This window comes from Lepus europaeus, chromosome 12 (assembly GCF_033115175.1).
Source record: "Lepus europaeus isolate LE1 chromosome 12, mLepTim1.pri, whole genome shotgun sequence".
Taxonomy (NCBI): domain Eukaryota; kingdom Metazoa; phylum Chordata; class Mammalia; order Lagomorpha; family Leporidae; genus Lepus; species Lepus europaeus.
Window position 1 is genome coordinate 40,583,682 of NC_084838.1, and position 19,603 is coordinate 40,603,284.

Below are 19,603 nucleotides of genomic sequence, written 5' to 3' on the forward strand. Positions count from 1 at the left end.
TTGGCATTTGTAGAAAGGTAAGTTTGTGAGAGGATACAACTATTAGTGTTGCAAAGCTTCTACAGGGTCTTTTATATCTATGCAACCTCCAAGTCCTGTGCCAGACAAGAAACGTTTTTCTAAAAAAAAATTTTTTTTAAATCTGGGGGCCAGTACTATAGCATAGTGGGTACCTTCAACACCAGCATCCCACGTGGATGCTGGTTCATGCCCCAGCTGCTCCACTTCCCATCCAGCTCCTTGCTAATGGCCTGGGAAAAGCAAAGGAAGATGGCTGGAGTGTTTGGGCACCTGCCATCCATGTTGCAGACCTAGATGAAGCTCCTGGCTCCTGGCTTCCAGCTGGCACAGACTAGCCATTGCTGCCACTTAGGGAGAGAACCAGCTCTCTCTCTTTTCCTCTCTCTCTGTTAACTCTGCCTTTCAAATAAATAAAGAAATCTTAAAAAAAAATTTTTTTTTTTTTTTTTCATTTTTATTTGAAAGGTAAGCACAAAGATGGAAAGAGAGCTTCCATCTGCTGGTTCACTCCTAAAATGCCTGCAATAGCCAGGGCTGGGAAAGCCTGAAGCCAGGAGCCTGGCAGGAGCCAAGTACTTGAGCCATCTGATCTGCTGCTTTGTGGGGTGTGTATTTATCAGGAAGCTGGATCAGAAACAGGAGCTGGGACTGAAACACGGCACTGTGATATTAGATGCACACAACCACTTAACTGCCGCACCAAATGCCCGCCTGCAGGACAGCTTTTCTGCCATTCTTGCCAAATGCTTCCTTACCATTCCACTGCGAGTGCACACACAGCCACTCACGCTGCAGCTTCTTTCCCGCCTGTAGTCCCACAGTGTTTTGGTCACACAGCTGCCATAGTGCAATACCGTGAGCACCCAAGGGTTAGTTAGCATGCCAGTGCATTTCTGAATTCTCAGAGCTGGCGTGGGCCTGGCACTTACTGGTAATCATCATCAATAGTTGTGAAATAAGAATAATTCCATTAAGATTTTCAAAGAAGGTATTTCATTTAATGTAACAAACTGACCAAATATCTTTACCCTCTCTATCTGCCAAAAATCCACTGCTATGGTTTGGATATTTGGGCGTGTCCCAGAGGCCATACAGTAAAGGCTTGATGCCCAAAGTCTTATGTTACTAAGCAATGGATTAACGTTAATGGTTAACAGATTAAGGATAGAAACTTAGTACAATTATGGTGTCTGAAGGTAGAGGCCTTTGGGGTGATTAGATCATCAGGTTGCTGGGTGGCGTCGTGGCAGCTTTCTGAGGAGACAAGTGTCCTCCCTGCCTCACCACAGATGCCCCCACTCACACTCCAGCAGTCACTGCCCTCAGCAGACGCCAGACCAGTGAGGCTGCCGTCTCAGACTGTGACCCTCCAAAACCATGAGCAGGAAATAAGCCTCCTGTAAGTGGCTTCTCTGTAGTTAAAGTGATAAAAAGCTGACTGACACACCCACTAAAATGGTAACAGAAGAATTGAAATTATATTTACCTTTACGGTCAATGGGGAAAAATCAGGACAGCAGTGGACAACATATTTCAATGACATTTTAGAACACAGAAAGCTATTAGAGGGACAGACAGTAACTGACAGAAGCAATGAAGTTATAAAGCAAGCAACTGGAAAGAGGAGAGTCACTCTATCAGACCACAGGACGGAAGCACCAGGTACTGCTGGGATAAGGCAAAGGCACAAACCATCGGCAAACCTTCTCCACCCCATGCCTCCAGGTTCAATCTCTTGCAAATGTGAACCAGAGACCCAATAGGGTAAGGACCCCAGGCACAGGGCAGGGCAGAGGTAGGTCAAAGAAGCTGAGTATTAAGTAAAAGTCTATATTAGCCTTCTCAACTTTCCTCAGCTCTCAAACAAAATTCTCTGGAGAAAATGTAATTGAAAACAAGCTTAGTTGATAACATTTTGAGGAGTTCCCCCTCAAAGCCAACTTTTGACCTAAGCAAAGGTTAATGATCAGCACGGATGCCCCAACACATGGGCCTATTGATTTTTAAGTGCCTCACTCTTAAACCTGAATAGAAAGAACAGGAACCCAAAGCCACCAATATGAAAGACACAAGCCAAAAGAAGAAACAGACAAAGCACTTGGAAAATTATAACATGATAAAGGAGGAGGGGGTCACTACTACAAGAGGTAGACCCTCCACTACTAGACTTCCTCCAAAAGGAAGTAGAAAACTGTCTAGAATTGACATATCTAGAAAAAGTAATGTAAGCATTTTGGAAATAGAGAAAAATGCCAATAGAAACAGGAGTTGACATGCCTGACTATGGGACGCAAATAAGAACAGGTTGAGGTAAGGCAAGGGGTTACCATTTTTCAGTGTAAGCCTCTTTTAAAAGTTCTGTAGAGGGCAGGGTGTCTGACGCAGCAGTGATACATGGCCACCTGGGACACTTGCATCTCATACTGGCTTGCCAGCTTGCTGCTAATGCAGACCCTGGGAGGCAGCAATGAGGGCTCAGGAAGCCGGGTCCCTGCCAGCCATGTGGAGACCCAGAGTGAGTTCCAGGCTCCTGGCTTCTGCCTGGCTCAGCCCTGGCTATTCCATACGTTTGGAAAGTAAACCAAAAAATGAAAGATATCACTCCCTCCCTGTCTTTTGAATAAGTAAAATAAGTAATTTTTAATAAGTAATTTAAAAAAATGTTTAAGCTATTTGATTCATAAGAATGTATGTTTTTAAAATAGTGGAGAACTTTATGTTAAGGTAATAGCAATATAAGAAATTATCCAGAGCTATGAATACCTAACAGATAAAGGTTGCAATATGTCAAGAAATTATTTAAGGAGCTGGTATTGTGGCACAGTAGGTATAGCCACCACCTGTGACACCTTCATCCCACAGGGCCACCTGTTCGTGTCTGGGCTGCTCTACTTCTGATCCAGCTCCCTGCTAATGGCCTAGGAAGAGCAATGGAAGATGGTCCGAGTGTTTGTGCCCCTGCGCCCATGTGTGAGACCCAGGTGAAGCACCTGGCTCTTGGCTTTGGCCTGGCCCAGCCCAGGCCATTGTGGCCATTTACGGAGTGAACCAACACATGTAGGACCTCTCTCTCTCTTCGTCTGTTAACTCTTTTAAATAAATAAAATAAATCTTTAAAACAAAATATTCAAAATACAATTTAAAGGCAAACCAGTGCTACTCTTTGTGTTATCCTGAAGTAACTAGGAAGAGTAAGGAATGCATCCACACTGGAGAAAGAGAACCCAACGGCAGAAATGGCCTAACCCATGAACAGGGCAAGGCCTCTGAAGGGCTGAAAAGCAGTGGGAGGAGATACTGGCTCCTCAGATGGTTCTAGGCTGGACTCAGAAAAAGGGCATATTACAAGATTGCTCTTCTCAAAACGTGAGCTTCTCCACTTTTATGATTACTTTAGTAAACAAGTCAGATGAAATCAAATCTGAACGAGATTCAGACCAAACACTGGGCCTAACCAAAGTCATCACAAAAACTACATCCCAGGACTGCTACCCCTGCCTCGGTCACTAGCTATCCTGGAGAAGAATGTCTACCCCCAGGGGCCTCTGAGACAGGAACTAGCACTGCAGCCAGGCTTTGCTCCCTGGGAAGAGGGGTCAGGCCATCCTCAGAAGAACACAGTCCGCCAGCTCTGTCTCTACCCGCCCACCTCCTTCCCACACTGAGACCCAATGGGCTAGAAAGAAACTCTATGATCAGGTTGGTCCAAAAATGGCAAGTGTTCTGGTTTGAGAAAGATATCTGCTATTAACTGGCTTTGGCCTCTACATGCTTATTCTAACTTTAATGAGAAATGGGGATTTTTTTTCCAGAGCACTATGAATTTCTCTAAAGTATACAATGAATGAAGAAAAGGTGCATGAGGCAGTATTAGCATGGTAGTTAAGACATCAGTTAAGGGGAAGGCATTTGATACAGCTTAAATTGCTGCTTGGGATCCTGCAATGGTTCAAGTCCCAGCTCCTCTGCTTCCAACCCAGCTTCCTGCTGATGTGCATCCTGGAAGGCAGCAGGTGATGGCTCAAAGCCCTGGGTCCCTGCACCTACATAAGAGACCTGGATGAAGTTCAAGGCTCCTGACTGGCCTGGCCAGCCCTGGCTATCCTAGGCATTTGAGGAATGGACCAGTAAATGGAGGATCAATCAACTCTTCTCTTACCACCCTCCCTCCAATAAAATGAAAATAAATAAAAATACTAATTTTTTAAAAAGACACCAGTAAAATTTAAAAAAATAAAAATGAAAAGACACCAGTTAAGACACCCATATTCCACATCAGAGACTCTGGGTTCAATTTCCAGCTCTAGCTTCTGATTTCAGCTTCCTGCTAATGTGTACCATGGGAAGCGTGCTGACGGCTCAAGTAATTGGGTCCCCACCACCCATGTGAGAGACCTGGGTTGAACTGCTGAATCCTGGCTTCAGCCTGCTCCAGTTCCAACCATCGCGGACACCTGGGGAATGAACTAACGGATGGGAGATCTGCCTTTCTCTCGGCCTTTCTACTTAGAAAAATAAAAATACAAAAAAGAGGAGCCTGCATTGTGGCACAGTGGGTTAATCTGCTATGTGCAATGTTGGCATTCCATATGGATGCCAGTTTGAGTCCCAGCTGCTCCATTTCCAATCCAGCTCCCTCCTAATGTGTATGAGAAAGCAGATGATGGCCCTAAGTGATTGGGCCCCTGCCACCCACGTGGGACATCTGGATGGAATTCCAGGCCCCTGGCTTCAGCCTGGCCCAACTCTGGCAGTTGCAACCATTTGGAGAGGAATCAGTGCATAGAGGATCAGTCTGTCTCTGTCTCTCTGTGTGTGTGTGTGTGTGTGTCACTCTCTCTCTGTCACTCTGCCTTCCAAATAATCTTTAAAAAAAAAATTATTTCCTGGTTACTAAAGTACAACCCAGTCTGAAGAAACTAACTCCAAGCTGCCAAAAAAAGGCCATCCTCTGGGACCAGTGTTGTGGTGCAGCGGGAAAAGCCACCACCTGCAATGCCGATATCCCATATGGGCACCAGTTCGAGTCCAGGCTACTCCACTTTTGATCCAGCTCCCTGCTAATGGCCTAGGAAAACCAGCAGAAGATGGTCCAAGTGTTTGGGCCCCTGCTAGCCACATGGGAGACCTGGATGAAGCTCCTGGCCTTCGCCTGGCCCAGCACTGGCTGCTGTAGCCACCCAGGGAGTGCACTAGCAGATGAAGACCTCTCTCTCGCTGTAACTCTGACTTTCTAAAATAAATAAAGAAACCTTCGAAATAAAAATAACTAAACTCAGGCAGAGTAAGATGGGAATGGGCAAGGTAGAAGAACAAATAATACATATGTGTGTATATATATTATATGTATAAAATAAGCTTTTAAAACTAAAGAAAGATAATAAAACAACAAAATCATTTTAAAAATATAACACATAGCAACACAGGAAAGAAATGACTCACGGCTGGCGCCGTGGCTTAACAGGCTAATCCTCCGCCTTGCAGCGCCGGCACACCGGGTTCTAGTCCTGGTTTGGACGCCGGATTCTATCCCGGTTGCCCCTCTTCCAGGCCAGCTCTCTGCTGTGGCCCGGGAAGGCAGTGGAGGATGGCCCAAGTGCTTGGGCCCTGCACCCGCATGGGAGACCAGGAGAAGCACCTGGCTCCTGGCTTCGGATCAGTGAGATGCGCTGGCCGCAGCAGCCATTGGAGGGTGAACCAGCGGCAAAAAGGAAGACCTTTCTCTCTGTCTCTCTCTCTATCCACACTGCCTGTCCAAAAAAAAAACAGAAAAAGAAAAAAAAAAAAAGTGACTCACATAACATATATTTTATCTTTGCAAAAAAAGACCAAAAAGATGCATGGAGGGGGGCCGGCGCTGTAGCACAGCATGTTGAAGCCCTGACCTTTGGTGCCAGCATCCCATATGGGTGCCGGTTCTAGTCTCAGCTGCTCCTCTTCTGATCCAGCTCTCTGCTGTGGCTTGGGAAAGCAGTGGAGGATGGCCTAAGTGCTTGGGCCCCTGCACCCACGTGGGAGACCCGGAGGCGACTCCTGGCTCCTGGCTTCAGATCAGCGCAGCACCGGCAGTTGTGGCCATCTGGGGAGTGAACCAGCAGATGGAAGACCTCTCTCTCTGTCTCTACCTCTCTCTGTAACTCTTTCAAATAAATAAAATAAATCTTAAAAAAATAAAACGACGCATGGAGGAACAAGTGAACATTAACCAAGCCAGCTTCAAAAGTAACAATCTTTGGCCGGCGCCGTGGCTTAACAGGCTAATCCTCTGCCTTGCGGCGCTGGCACACCAGGTTCTAGTCCCAGTTGGGGCGCCGGATTCTATCCCGGTTGCCCCTCTTCCAGGCCAGCTCTCTGCTATGGCCCGGGAAGGCAGTGGAGGATGGCCCAAGTGCTTGGGCCCTGCACCTGCCTGGGAGACCAGGAAAAAGCACCTGGCTCCTGGCTTCAGATCAGCGAGATGCGCCAGCTGCAGCAGCCATTGGAGGGTGACCCAACAGCAAAAAGGAAGACCTTTCTCTCTGTCTGTCTCTCTCACTATCCACTCTGCCTATCAAAAAAAATAAAAATTAAAAAAAAAAAAAAAGTAACAATCTTTGCCCTCAAGAAAATAACCAGGGGGCTGGCGCTGTGGCGAAACAGGTAAAGCCATCACCTGCAGTGCTGGCATCCCATACAGGTGCCGGCTTGAGTCCCGGCTGCTCCACTTCCGATCTAGCTCTCTGCTATGGCCTGGGAAAGCAGTAGAAGATGGCCCAAGTCCTTGAGCCCCTGCACCCGCATGGGAGACCTAGAGGAGGCTCTGGGCTCCTGTCTTCAGATCAACGCAGCTCCAGCCATTGCGGCCAATTGGAGAGTGAACTAGCGGATGAAAGACCTCTCTTTCTCTGCCTCTCCTTCTCTCTCTGTGTAACTCTGACTTTCAAATAAAGACAGAAAGAAAGGAGAAAAGAAAAGAAAGAAACCAGAATCACATATATTTACATAACCAGGTCAATTTCCCATCTTGCCTTAAACTTTGAAAAGAATGTGAGGGAGGCAACAGCTAGGAAGAATTTATAAATCTCTAGACTCTACTGGGTTGGAGTGCGGGTGTGATTTAAAACTTACCGTGGAGCCTGTATGTGGAGGTGATGATTCTTCTGTGCACACAGACAGGACAGAAAGGGAAGGCATCTGGGAGGGTGCGAGGGTGGGCACCTCTGTGCCACTGTCCAAGTTCAAAGCTGAAAGCCCAAGAGTATGATGCCCATTGAGCTCCCTGGCACTGCTTTGGGTGGAAGGCTTTAGGGAATTCAGGAACGCGCCACTGCGGAGGCAGGATGTGCTATGGAAAGTGCTCGCCAGTCTGGCCGTCTTCTGATTGCTGTCATCAGAGTCCAGTTTGGGGAAGGACAGGGATTTGATATTGCTTACTGAAGGAATTGGGGGGAGGGACACTTTGGAAGACAGCGACATCTTTTCACAGTTACCCAACTGTGGTAAGGTTATAAAGCCATTGGGTTTATGAAGAGGCTTGAAATCAAGGGTCGCCCTCTCCAGGGAGGCCAGGACCTCCTCATCCTGTAATACAGACCCAGAGCTGCCTCTGGGCAAGTTATTGTCCAACAGCTGAGCCATAATGGGTCCAGTGGTTCCTACCAGAATGTTTCTCAGCTCTTCTTTCTCATCAATGGTTTTTAACTCCAGATTATCAAATGGGTCCTCTTCACACTCAAAGTCAGCAGGATTGAAATCTGCCTTTGTGTGGGGTGGGCTGAGAACTTTCTGTTTTGTGGCACTACTGCTGACGCGTGTCGGAGTGAGGATGCTGTTGTGCTGTAAGCTGGCGAGGATGGGGTTAATAGGCGGCGGCATGGTGGCTATACTTGAAGTCTTGGAGAAACTCATTTTGTTATCACCCTCTGGGCCACTCTTAGAATTCACTTTAGCTTCTGCCTCCTCAGCCTTGCGCTCTGCTTCCCGCTGGGCATCTTGGATTTTCTTAACGTCTTCAGCCCACTCAATGGTTTTCTTTTCCAAGGAGAAGTCATACTGCAAGAACGGAGCAGAGAAAGGCGGTGTGAACCCAGGCCACTGCCCTTTTCCCCACCCAACTCACTCCTTCCTCGGTCGGCAGGAGAGAACTGGGCCAGGCAGGGTCAAAGGCATGTGGGATGACCCCCACTCGGGAAGCCTGAGGCTTCCAATGTCCTCATACAAACTCTAGAAGTGATGCAGAAAGTACTCCCACCACCCATAACCCAACAGCGCAGGCCAAACAGACTCTGCCTCTGCCTCTGCCTCTCCCTCGGGAACTCTTCGCTGGTGGCTCCAGCACAGCTCAGCCCCTCCTCTATGCAGTTTCCCAGATGACCTGTTCCTTCTCCTGAATTTGGTCTCTCAGCCACCTGAGGCCACACACATGTGGCCATACGCAGCTTCTATCTCGAACCCTTCCCAGCAACATCACAAGCCTCTTGGGCACAGCCACCCTGTGAAAGGCCCTCCTGGGGCCGCTACTGTCCAGCACGCTGTCCTAAATAGACTACCTGCTCAATAATGACACCCAGCATCTGAGAAACACAGATGCCATGCATTTCTTACTACTTTTCATGCATTAACATTAAGGTGTTTTTATTTATTTATTTATTTATTTTAGATTTATTTATTTGAAAGGCAGAGTTACAGAGAGGCAAAAGGCAGATAGGGAAAGAGGTCTTCCATCCGCTGGTTCACTCCCCAAACGGCCGCAACGGCTGGAGCTGGGTGGTTCCAAGCCAGGAGCCAGGAGCTTCCTCCAGGTTTTTCATGTGAGTACAGGGGCTTAAGGACTTGGGCCATCTTTCACTGCTCTCCCAGGCCATAGCAGAGAGCTGCATTGGAAGTGGAGCAGCCGGGACTCACTACAGATTTTTTCAGTAGCCTTGTGAAGTACTGTTATCTCTATGTTATGGGGGCAACCAGAATCATAAAGCTGGTAAGCAGTGGTAGAGCCTGGATTTGAACACATGCTCATCTGACTACAGATACTATGCTCTTAAACCACCATCTACCGATCATAATGAACAGGCTATCCTCAAAAGGCAGGAAAACTTCTTATGTATTTATGCCTGGGGGAGATGGGAGGCCGGGCATCGTGGTACAGTGGGTTAAGCTGCTGCTTGAGACATCTGCACCCCATATCTGAGTGCCTAGTTCAAGTCCCAGCTACTCCACACTCTAAATCAAGCTTCCTGCAAAATTTCTGGGAGACAATAGTGATGGCCCAAATACTTGGGTTCCTGCCACCTTCATGGGAACCTGGGACGGGGTTCCAGGCTTCTGGCTTCAGCCTGACCCAGCACTGGCTGCTGTGGATATTTAGGGAGAGAACCAGCAGACAGATGATCTCTGTCAGTTTCTCTCTCTTGGGGCCAGCACTGTGGCATGGCAGGTAAAGCCACTGCCTGCAATGCTGGCATCCTGTGTGGGTGCCGGTTCAAGTTCCAGCTGTTCCACTTCCGATCCAGCTCTCTGCTATGGCCTGGGAAAGCAGTAAAAGATGGCCCATATCTTTGGGCCCCTGCACCCACATGAGAGACCCAGAAGAAGCTCCTGACTCCTGACTTCAGATCGGCTCAGCTCTGGCCATTGCAGCCATTTAGGGATGAATCAGTGGATGGAAAATCTCTCCCCACCCCACCCCCTGCCTCTGCCTCTCTGTAACTCTGCCTTCAAATAAAGAAATAAAGCTTAAAAAAAAGTTTTCATTTTTCTCTCTCTCCACATTTCAATTAAAAAATTTCTGTAAAATCATTTGAAATTTTAAAAGAGAAAAAAAATAAAACAATGAGAATCATCATTTGAAACAACCTTTTGTCAGGGTGCCTGGGTTTGGATCCTGACTCCAACTTCCTACAAGTGTGGACCAAGGAGGCAACAATGATGGTTCAAGTGGGGAGACCTGCTGTAGGCCCAGCTCTTGTGAACATTTAGAGGGTGACCCAGCAGATGGGGGAAGGGGACTTCTATCTCTTCCTCCCTCCCTCCATGTCTCAAATACATACAGTATTTTTTAATTTAGATGTTCAAATTAAGATTTCAGATTCTCCTCATGATTCCTTAAAAATCCCTTAAAGTCAGCTCAATTTACAAGATTTTCAACACTTAGAATTAACCTAAAGCAAATTTACATTGGACAGGAGAAAGCAAATTTACATTTCCGCATTCATTCTAAAGCACCAGGCACAAATAATGTTTGGGTGTACCAAGGTTGGAGACACATTAAAGGTTAAAAAAATGATGGGGTAGAAAAGAGGAAAGGAAAGAAGTATGCTGGGCTGAGATAAGCAACTTAGAGAAGAAACCTAGTAATGGGTCTCTGATCATCCCAAGCTTTTCAGCTTCGAACAAGAAAGAAATCTACAAAGGCAGGTCAAGAGTTAATTTACATCGGTAAGCCAGCTGTGGTGCCCAGAAAGGCTCGCGAAGGATCACGTGCCTCCTTTCCTCCACAGCACTGGGCAAAGACTGCGCTTCCAACTGGGGTGTAATACAATCTGGCCAACTGGTTAGCTGCAATTAAAAATAAAAGCCATAACCAACTTCCTACTGTCTACCAACATAGATCTCTGCAGTTTTATCCAAACAACAACTCCAAATTGCTTTCCTTTTCTAGTAAGCCTTTATGAAGCTTTTTTTTTCTTTTTAAATTACCCAAGTAATGCAGAATACCTGAAACATACAAACATCTGGGGGTAGGGAGAAGCAGAAATAATAAAGTGAACAAGTAAGACCACGGTTTTTTTGTTTTGTTTTGTTTTGTTCTTAAGACCACGTTTTGAGAGTACAATAATAAACACTAACAACATCTAGCATTCATGGAGTACCGGAACCAGAGTAAGCATCATAAATGCATTACACAAGCCTCCAATTTCCTGTGGTTTAGCTTTCCATGGTTTCAGTTACCTGCAGGCAATTGCAATCCTCAAATATTAAATGAAAAATTCTAGAAATGCTAAGTGTTAAGTTGTGTGGCATTTTGAGCAGTATGATTAAATCGGGCACCTCTCTCCACCATCCCATTCAGAATGTGACTCATACCTTTGTCCAACATCACCAGACTGTATACACTACCCTCAGCAGATCAGCTGCCTCGGTATCACAGTGCTTGTATACAGAGTTTAGTCTTAACTAGGGTCTCAGACACCCACTGCGGGAGCTGGAACCCAATTCTGGAGGATAAAGAGATTGCTATGATTTGGATGGCGTTTGTTGCCCATAGATTCATGGTGGCAATGAAGAAGCGGTGGAACTTTCAACAGGTGGGAACAAGTGGAGATTAGGCCTTTAGGAGGTATAAATACTTTTCTTGGCCGGCACTGCGGCTCAATAGGCTAATCCTCCGCCTGCAGCGCTGGCACCCCGGGTTCTAGTCCCGGTCAGGGTGCCGGATTCTGACCCGGTTGCTCTTCTTCCAGTCCAGCTCTCTGCTGTGGCCTGGGAAAGCAGTGGAAGATGTGTGAGTACTTGGGCCCCTGCACCCGCGTGGGAGACTTGGAAAAAGCTCCTGGCTCCTGTTTTCGGATTGGCACAGCTCCTGCCATTGCAGTCATCTGGGGAGTGAACCAGATGATGGAAGACCGATCTCTCTCTCTCTCTGCCTTTCAAATAAATAAATAAATCTTTAAAAAAAAATAAAAAGAAAGAAAGAAAGAAAGAAAACATACCTAGTCTCAGGTATTTTGTTCATAGCCACACAACACAGATTAAGATGGGATTACTGTATTTTATTTAATCCATATGACAACCATAAAAGCTCATTATTGCCATTTTAGAGTCTAAATAAGGAAATGGAGGTTTAGAGAGTTTAAGAAATCTTTACAAGATTACACAGTTATTATATGGCAACTGCAGCTAATGTGTGAGTGACACCAGACTCTGTCCTAAACCTTGACACTAAGGGCCATCCCATCATATTTAATAGAAACTTTCTGGACCCAAGATGCAAAAATCTGTATATGTTGTGATGAAATTTTAGATAAAAAGTTTATATTATAATACAAGACCAAATATGAAAAAATTACAGGAAGCACCAAGCCAGCTGTATAGGGCTACCAAAGCCAAATCCCCTACTGGACACTCTAGAAAGTCAAACTTTACAGGTGCTCTATGAGCTCTATAAGGGGCTGGCTTTGTGGTGCAATGAGTTAACCCTCTGCCTGTGACGCCAGCGTCCCATATTGGAGTGCCAGTTCAAGTCCCTAATAAAACTGCTTTTCTTTTGAGACAAAAATCTTAAATGAAGTAACTCAAGTTCTATTATGATTATTCCAAGTATACAGACTCTAGAAAGGAAAACCAATAATTGTTTTTAGAGTAACAAGGTGATACTTAGGGAATCCCCCAGAAATAAAATTTCTTTTGCAGAAAGTTCTATTTTTAAAAAATCTTAAGTCCCAGGGAAGTGTTTAGAGTACGCAGTGTACTTTCCTGGCCTTCTACCTGACTCCTGTAAACGCTAGGCACCTTGAGGACAGTGATGAAGGCATGCATCTCTATGTTCAGGACCCAGCCAAACACAGGCAATCAATAAGTGTGTCCTGAAGGAAGGAAGTGGCACAGCTATCTGCTCCTTCCCAGAAGTAATTCAGTGTACTTATATACAACTGAGCTTGCAAAATGAAGGGCTGAGAAAGAAGCCCTTGAGGAAACAGCATTTAAGCACAAGTCTGAGAAGAATAAATAGATTTTAACAGACAGCTTTTAGTATGGAGAGAAAGAGAATAGTCCAGGTGAACACACCAGCTCACGAGAAAAGGCAAGGCACAGGCATGTAATTTACACAGTATGTTCAACAAACCACTAGTTACCTGGTTTGGAGGAAATGTAGAGATGATGAGCTAAGGTTCTCTGCCATAATCTACACTAAGTTCAATGAGGACTGGTGATTTCCTGGGCATTTTTGAACAGGGATCTAACAATTGAAAACTTTAAGAATTTATTCTGGAAACAAGGTAGAAAATCCCATAAGCAAAGGGGACAATTAAAGAGGCTACTAAAATAACCCAGGTGAAAAATAAGGTATGGCTGGAGTGTGAGATAAAGCAAAGAAGAATATTATCTAACTTGAGTGGCTAAGAAGATAATGAGGACACTAACAGAGAAAGGGAACAGAGGCAAATACGCCAGTTAGACAAGCAATGGGAACTTCTTCCATGCAAGGTACAGAGCCCTAGGAATATACAATCTACAGATTACACAAAGTATGTGTACATGAGTGCATAAAACATATTTATGTATGTGCATGTGTGTGTGTGCACGCGCATGCGTGTGTGTGTGTGTGTATGTAACCATGTGAGCCAGGAACCATAAGAAATATAAATAAAGAGATAAGATAGGTTTTTCTATTTCACTAAACATAAAATTCTTACTTTTTAAATTTTTAAATGCACTAAACTTAAACTAAAAATCACCACTTACCTGTACTTCTCTGACAACCTGCAAACAATCAGGCAAGGAGAAGCCAATAGGTAGACCAACTTTAGCTGGTGTTTTGAATTTGTCTCCTATCTTAAATGGGACATCATCAAGGTAACTGAAAGTCCCTATAATCAAAAATAAAGTAGAAAATATCAGCAAAGAACTTTATTATCTGTTTTGCTATAATCTTTATGTCTACTGGATATGCATTAGTTTATGGTATCTGGAGACCAGAATTTACAAAAAGTTTCTCCTCTGACTGCTTACCTTCTCCTGACCCTAGATCTCTAAGGAAATCCTATATTCCTCCACTTAATCTTTGCAGAGCTGATTTTCAGTTAAATTTAGTGGCCAAACCAAAGTGCTCATGGTGGTCTAAAAGGCCTCCACACGGCCCATGACCTCTGCCCTCATCTCCTAGAAATCATCTTCTGGCGGCCCTAGCCTGCAGTGACCACTGTTCCCAACAATGACAGGTTCGATCCACCTCAAAAATTCTGTACTGGCTGTTCCCTCCAGGTGAAATGCTCCTCTCTCAGATAATCACCCATCACTTCCTCCAAAGGCTTGGCTCACATGCTGCCTCTCACATGCAGGCTCTAAGCCTGCCCACCCTATTACAACTCCTACCCCGTCCACACTACAGAACTCCCATACCACTATCTATCTTTTCCCCATAGCAGTTATCATCTGCTAACACAGACAACTGATTTTTTTTTTTAATTATACAAGGGTGTTTCAAAAAGTTCATGGAAAAATGGAATTAAAAGATAAGGTTTTCTTAGGTGCAAAAATTTTTGTAATTCATACATACAATGGGTCTTTGAAAAGTTCATAGAAAATGTGCACGGATTTCAAAATTTTTGCACCAAAATTTTATCTTTGGCTGCATTTTCCCATAAACTTTGAGGGATCATCAGGTACTGTTTACCTTTCCCAGTGGAATTTAAGTTCCTCTCAGGTAAGCATTTAAGTCTACCTTAATCAATGGTACATTCACAAAATCTGTAGTCTTGACTAGCACATATCAGACGTTAAAAAAAATTACTAAATTGATAATAGACTTTCTACAAAAGAACATCCTTGATTAGTAATTTTCTATTTATGAAGAATCATTTTAATTAATATAAAGAATTACTCAAAATCTAAAAACAATACTACCACTAGATTCTAGAACAACATGGAAATATTTAAGCATCACAGCATTTGCTGAAAAAAGGAAAAACCAAGTAAATCACAGGAATCTGACTAGGATAATCAGGAGACATAAGCTATACACAACTGAACTGCTTTAACCACCAAAGGGTTTTTTGCGTATCATAACCGAACAAAAGAAAGACCAAGACATGATCATCATCAGCTCACAGTCAGAGAAGGAGACTGCCTCTTTCTTGTATGTCACTTTCACTAGATACATACTCCTACATGGGCTATGGTTTCTTTTCTGACAAGTTCTGGAGGTCAATTTTCCTGAGAGAGACATCATGGACCATGAAACATAGTTGATAAAAATAAATTTTACTATTTCAATATCAGCAGCTAGAAAAATAAGGCTTATTCCTGGGCCACACACTAGTGTATTTTTGTGCGCATGTACAGACATATTACAAACCAACTACAGCTCTTCATGAAGACAACTTCTTTCCTTCCAAAACCGGTTTAGATCTCAAGACTTAGCAAAGTCAAAAACATATCTGTAATCTTGTCATCATTCCAATTTCCTGAAATCAGTATTCTTTTTTTTTTTTTTTTTTTTTTTTTTTTGACAGGCAGAGTGGACAGTGAGAGACAGAGACAGAGAGAAAGGTCTTCCTTTGCCGTTGGTTCACCCTCCAATGGCCGCCGCGGTAGCGCGCTGCGGCCGGCGCACCGCGCTGATCCGATGGCAGGAGCCAGGTGTTTATCCTGGTCTCCCATGGGGTGCAGGGCCCAAGGGCTTGGGCCATCCTCCACTGCACTCCCTGGCCACAGCAGAGAGCTGGCCTGGAAGAGGGGCAACCGGGACAGGATCGGTGCCCCGACCGGGACTAGAACCCGGTGTGCCGGCGCCGCTAGGCGGAGGATTAGCCTAGTGAGCTGCGGCGCCGGCCGAAATCAGTATTCTTTTGATACACCTGAAACACGTCATCGGGGAAGAAGGGTACCATTCTCACCCTTGGGGGGAGGGGACTCACTAACCTCTCGTCAGACTTAAAATAACATCTGTACTTCACATAGCTAGAAAATTAAATTGGGGCTAGTGCTGTGGCACAGCAGGTGAAGCCACTGCCTGGAGTGCCGGCATCCCATATGGGTGCTGGTTTGAGTCCCGGCTGCTCCACTTCTGATCCAGCTCTCTGCTATGGCCTGGGAAAGCAGCAGCAGATGGCCCAAGTCTTTGGGCCCCTGTACTCATGTAGGAGACCTGGAAGAAGCTCCTGGCTTCCGATCGGCCCAACTCTGGCAGTTGTAGCCATTTGGGGAGTGAACCAGCAGATGAAAGACCTCTTTCTCTCTCTCTCCCTGAAACTCTGCCTCTCAAATAAATAAATAAAATCTTAAAAAAATTAAATCCACAACTGTGTTCATTTTTTTCTGGGGCATAACCATAATTATTAACAACCTATGAAATTTTCCAAGTGTTGTCATACTTTTTATATGTGGTGTTTTCTCAGCTGGTAAAGCCTATCACAATCTTACCCATACTTACTTAGGTAGTTATAGTCATCTACTTAGGTAGTTATAGTCATTAAGAATAAACTCAAGGGGCCGACACTGTGGCTCACTTGGTTAATCCTCCGCCTGTGGCGCGGGCATCCCACGTAAGCGCCGGGTTCTAGTCCTGGTTGCTCTTCCAGTCCAGCTCTCTGCTGTGGCCCAGGAGGACAGTGGAGGATGGCCCAAGTGCTTGGGACCCTGCACCCATATGGGAGACCAGGAGGAAGCACCTGGCTCCTTGCTTCGGATCGGCACAGTGACTGCCGTGGCGGCCACTTGGGCAGTGAACCAGCGTTGGGAGGACCTTCTCTCTCTCTATCTCACTGTCTATAACTCTACCTGTCAAATAAATAAAAAATAAATAAAAAGAATAAACTCAAGGGGCCAGCATTGTGGAACAGTGGGTTAAGCCACCAACTACAACGCCAAGTCTCATGTCTCATGTGGGCATGGGTTTGTGTCCTAGCTGCTCCATTTCCATTCCAGCTCCTGCTAATGCACCTGGTAAAGTAGCAGACTATGGCCCAAGTACTTGGGCCCCTGCCCCCACATAGGAGACCTGGTCTTCAGCCTGGCCCAGTCCAAGCCATTGTGGCCATCTGGGGAATGAACCAGTGGATGGAAGATCTCGATCTCTCTCCCTCTCCCTCTCTCTCCCTCTCTCTCCCTCTCTCTCTCTCTCTCGAACCAGTGGATGGAAGATCTCGATCTCTCTCCCTCTCCCTCTCTCTCCCTCTCTCTCTCTCCTTTCTCTGTAATTCTGCCTGTCAAATAAATAAATAAATCTTTAAAAAAAAAAAAAAGAGGAGGAACAAATGACAAACGCAAGAACAACATCTTCTCAATCTCAGAACACCCAGCACACACCACCACCTGAGAACTTAGTAGGACGCAATGTAACAGTTTCTTTCCTTGTCCTCCCCTTGGGTAGGGGAGGGGAACATCTGTGACACAGCCTGCAAAATCATTTAGACTGGTCCTGCAAACACAACCACAGGCAAGGTTCAAAATTCAATACAACTACAGCAGCCTAGTTTTTCAGTTGGTAATTTTGTACAGCCCACAAATAATGTTATAAATATCTGAATGGACCTTGGCAGAAAAAGGTTTCTCACCCCTACCCAGAGATTGAGCCAGAATTTGAGCATCCCTTAATGTTTCAATCTGTATCTCCCAACTCAGCATGTCTTAAGATTTGTTCAGTCAATGAGTAACAAATACACAATTCTATGCTCCTTCTGTATTCAACTCTCACCTCCACTCCAATTTATATTTAATTAATACTTAACTAAAATTCAAAATTATTTACTTGGGGACGGCGCTGTGGTGTAGCAGGTAAAGACACACCTGCATTGCTGGCATTCCCATATGGACGCTGGTTCAAGTCCCGGATGCTCAGTTTCCAATCCAGCTCTCTGCTATGGCCCGGGGAAAGCAGTGAAAGATGGCTCTCCTCTCTCTGCTTTCCTTCTCTAACTCTTTCAAATAAATAAAATAAATCTTTAAAAAAAGGTAAAAGATGGTCCAAGTCCCTGGACCCCTGCACCTGCAGGGAGACCTGGAAGAAGCTCCTGGCTCCTTGCTTCAAGTCAGCACAGCTCCAGCCCTTGTGGTCATTTGGGGAGTGAACCAGCAGACAGAAGACCTCTTTCTCTTTCTCTCTTTCTCACTCTTTCTCTCTCTGCCTCTGCCTTTGTAACTCTGCCTTTCAAATAAACAAATCTTTTAAAAAAATATTTACTAAAAATGGCAAGACTAATCATGAAAATGTTTTAACAAGGTACTCCTATGAAATATAAGCACATGTCTAAGATACTGGACAAAGTCACACAACTGTGCCTAGTGCCCCACCACCTCCACCAGAAAGAAATACCAGGAGCTTTTGGAGCTTGCCAACAAAATTTTTGGTTACAACAGATCCTCTGGCACTTACAAAATACTAAAAGGATTAAAGGAAAGTTCTTTTTAAAGAATTTTTGCCTGTTTTCTATGAAAATAAATGCTCAAATATTACTGAAAAAATTCCTACTTTGGCTAGTGCCCTGATAAAATGGAAGCAAAACTGGAATTTGAGCATTAGCCAAGATTTAGTAGAAAGATTTATAGTTAACAATCACAAAATTAAGTCTTTTGTTTAATAAAAACACTCTTTAAATGAGTTAATTATATGATACACATTAGAAAAATCCATTATGTAACACTAATAAACACATATGACACAAAAATATAAAAAAACCTATCCACATTACTACTACTTAAATTTCCTTAAAAGAACAGTTTTGTTGCAGGTCAGTCATAGGGAGTTGAGAGGGGTACCATCCACGAAAGTATTATGATAAAGATATCTAAGACAAATGAGCATATCCTTCAACAAAGTTGTTTGGTTCTCTTGCCTTTCAGTTAGAAACTATGACAGTGTGATACACACAGACTTTTGGCTTAGGAACAGACAAGATTAAGTAAAACAACTTTAAATAACTGCTTTCTGGCCGGCGCCGCGGCTCACTAGGCTAATCCTCCGCCTTGCAGCGCCGGCACACCGGGTTCTAGTCCCGGTTGGGGCACCGATCCTGTCCCGGTTGCCCCTCTTCCAGGCCAGCTCTCTGCTGTGGCCAGGGAGTGCAGTGGAGGATGGCCCAAGTGCTTGGGCCCTGCACCCCATGGGAGACCAGGAGAAGCACCTGGCTCCTGCCATCGGATCAGCGCGGTGCGCCGGCCGCAGCGCGCTACCGCGGCGGCCATTGGAGGGTGAACCAATGGCAAAAAGGAAGACCTTTCTCTCTGTCTCTCTCTCTCACTGTCCACTCTGCCTGTCAAAAAAATTTAAAAAAAAAAAAAATAACTGCTTTCTTCCCTTCATTAGCCCCAACTACAAGTACCTACTCCAAAAAGCAGCTACCTTTCACTAACAAAGCAAATGAAAAGGTGATTTAGTACATCCCTAAGCTTCCACAGTGTTAAATCTTTAAAGCTCTGTTAACATAGAATGAGCACACAGTTGTGTGGTTACTGGGAGGAGATGGGGATTTAGGACAGAAAGGTATTCAAAGAGATGCAAACAGGCATTGCTGGTAAAGCTGCCACCTTCAACCTCAGCATCTCAAATGAGCACTGGTTTGAGTCCCAGCTGATCCACTTCAATCCAGCTCTCTGCTATGGCCTGGGAAAGCAATAGAAGATGGCCTAAGTCCTTAGGCTCTGGCACCCGCGTGGGAGACCAGGAAGAAGCTCCTGACTCCTGATTTCGGATCTGCCCAGCTCCAGCCATTGTGACCATTTGCAGAGTGAACCAGCAGAAGGAAGACCTCTCTCTCTTTCTACCTTTCAAATAAATAAATAAATCTTAAAAAAAAAAAAAAAAAAGATATCAACTTGTTTCTCTAATCATTTTTTAAACAAATTCAATAAAATGCAATTAACCACATGGCCCAGAAAATTAAGCATT

The 19,603-nt window shown here is 44.8% G+C and overlaps 1 protein-coding gene across 3 annotated transcripts in view; it reads right to left on the bottom strand.

Annotated features, from left to right (window-relative positions):
- The window catches only part of UBAP1 (ubiquitin associated protein 1), a 71,008-nt gene that overhangs the window by 7,347 nt on the left and 44,058 nt on the right, over nt 1-19,603 (bottom strand). For 2 of the 3 annotated variants that reach the window (XM_062208053.1, XM_062208054.1), the window contains 2 exons: nt 13,462-13,586; nt 7,129-8,052 (listed from right to left, as the gene is read on the bottom strand). In XM_062208053.1, coding sequence (XP_062064037.1) covers nt 7,129-8,052; nt 13,462-13,586 — 1,049 coding nt within the window. The remainder of the gene's footprint in view (nt 1-7,128; nt 8,053-13,461; nt 13,587-19,603) is intronic. The other variant, XM_062208055.1, reaches the window with a different exon arrangement.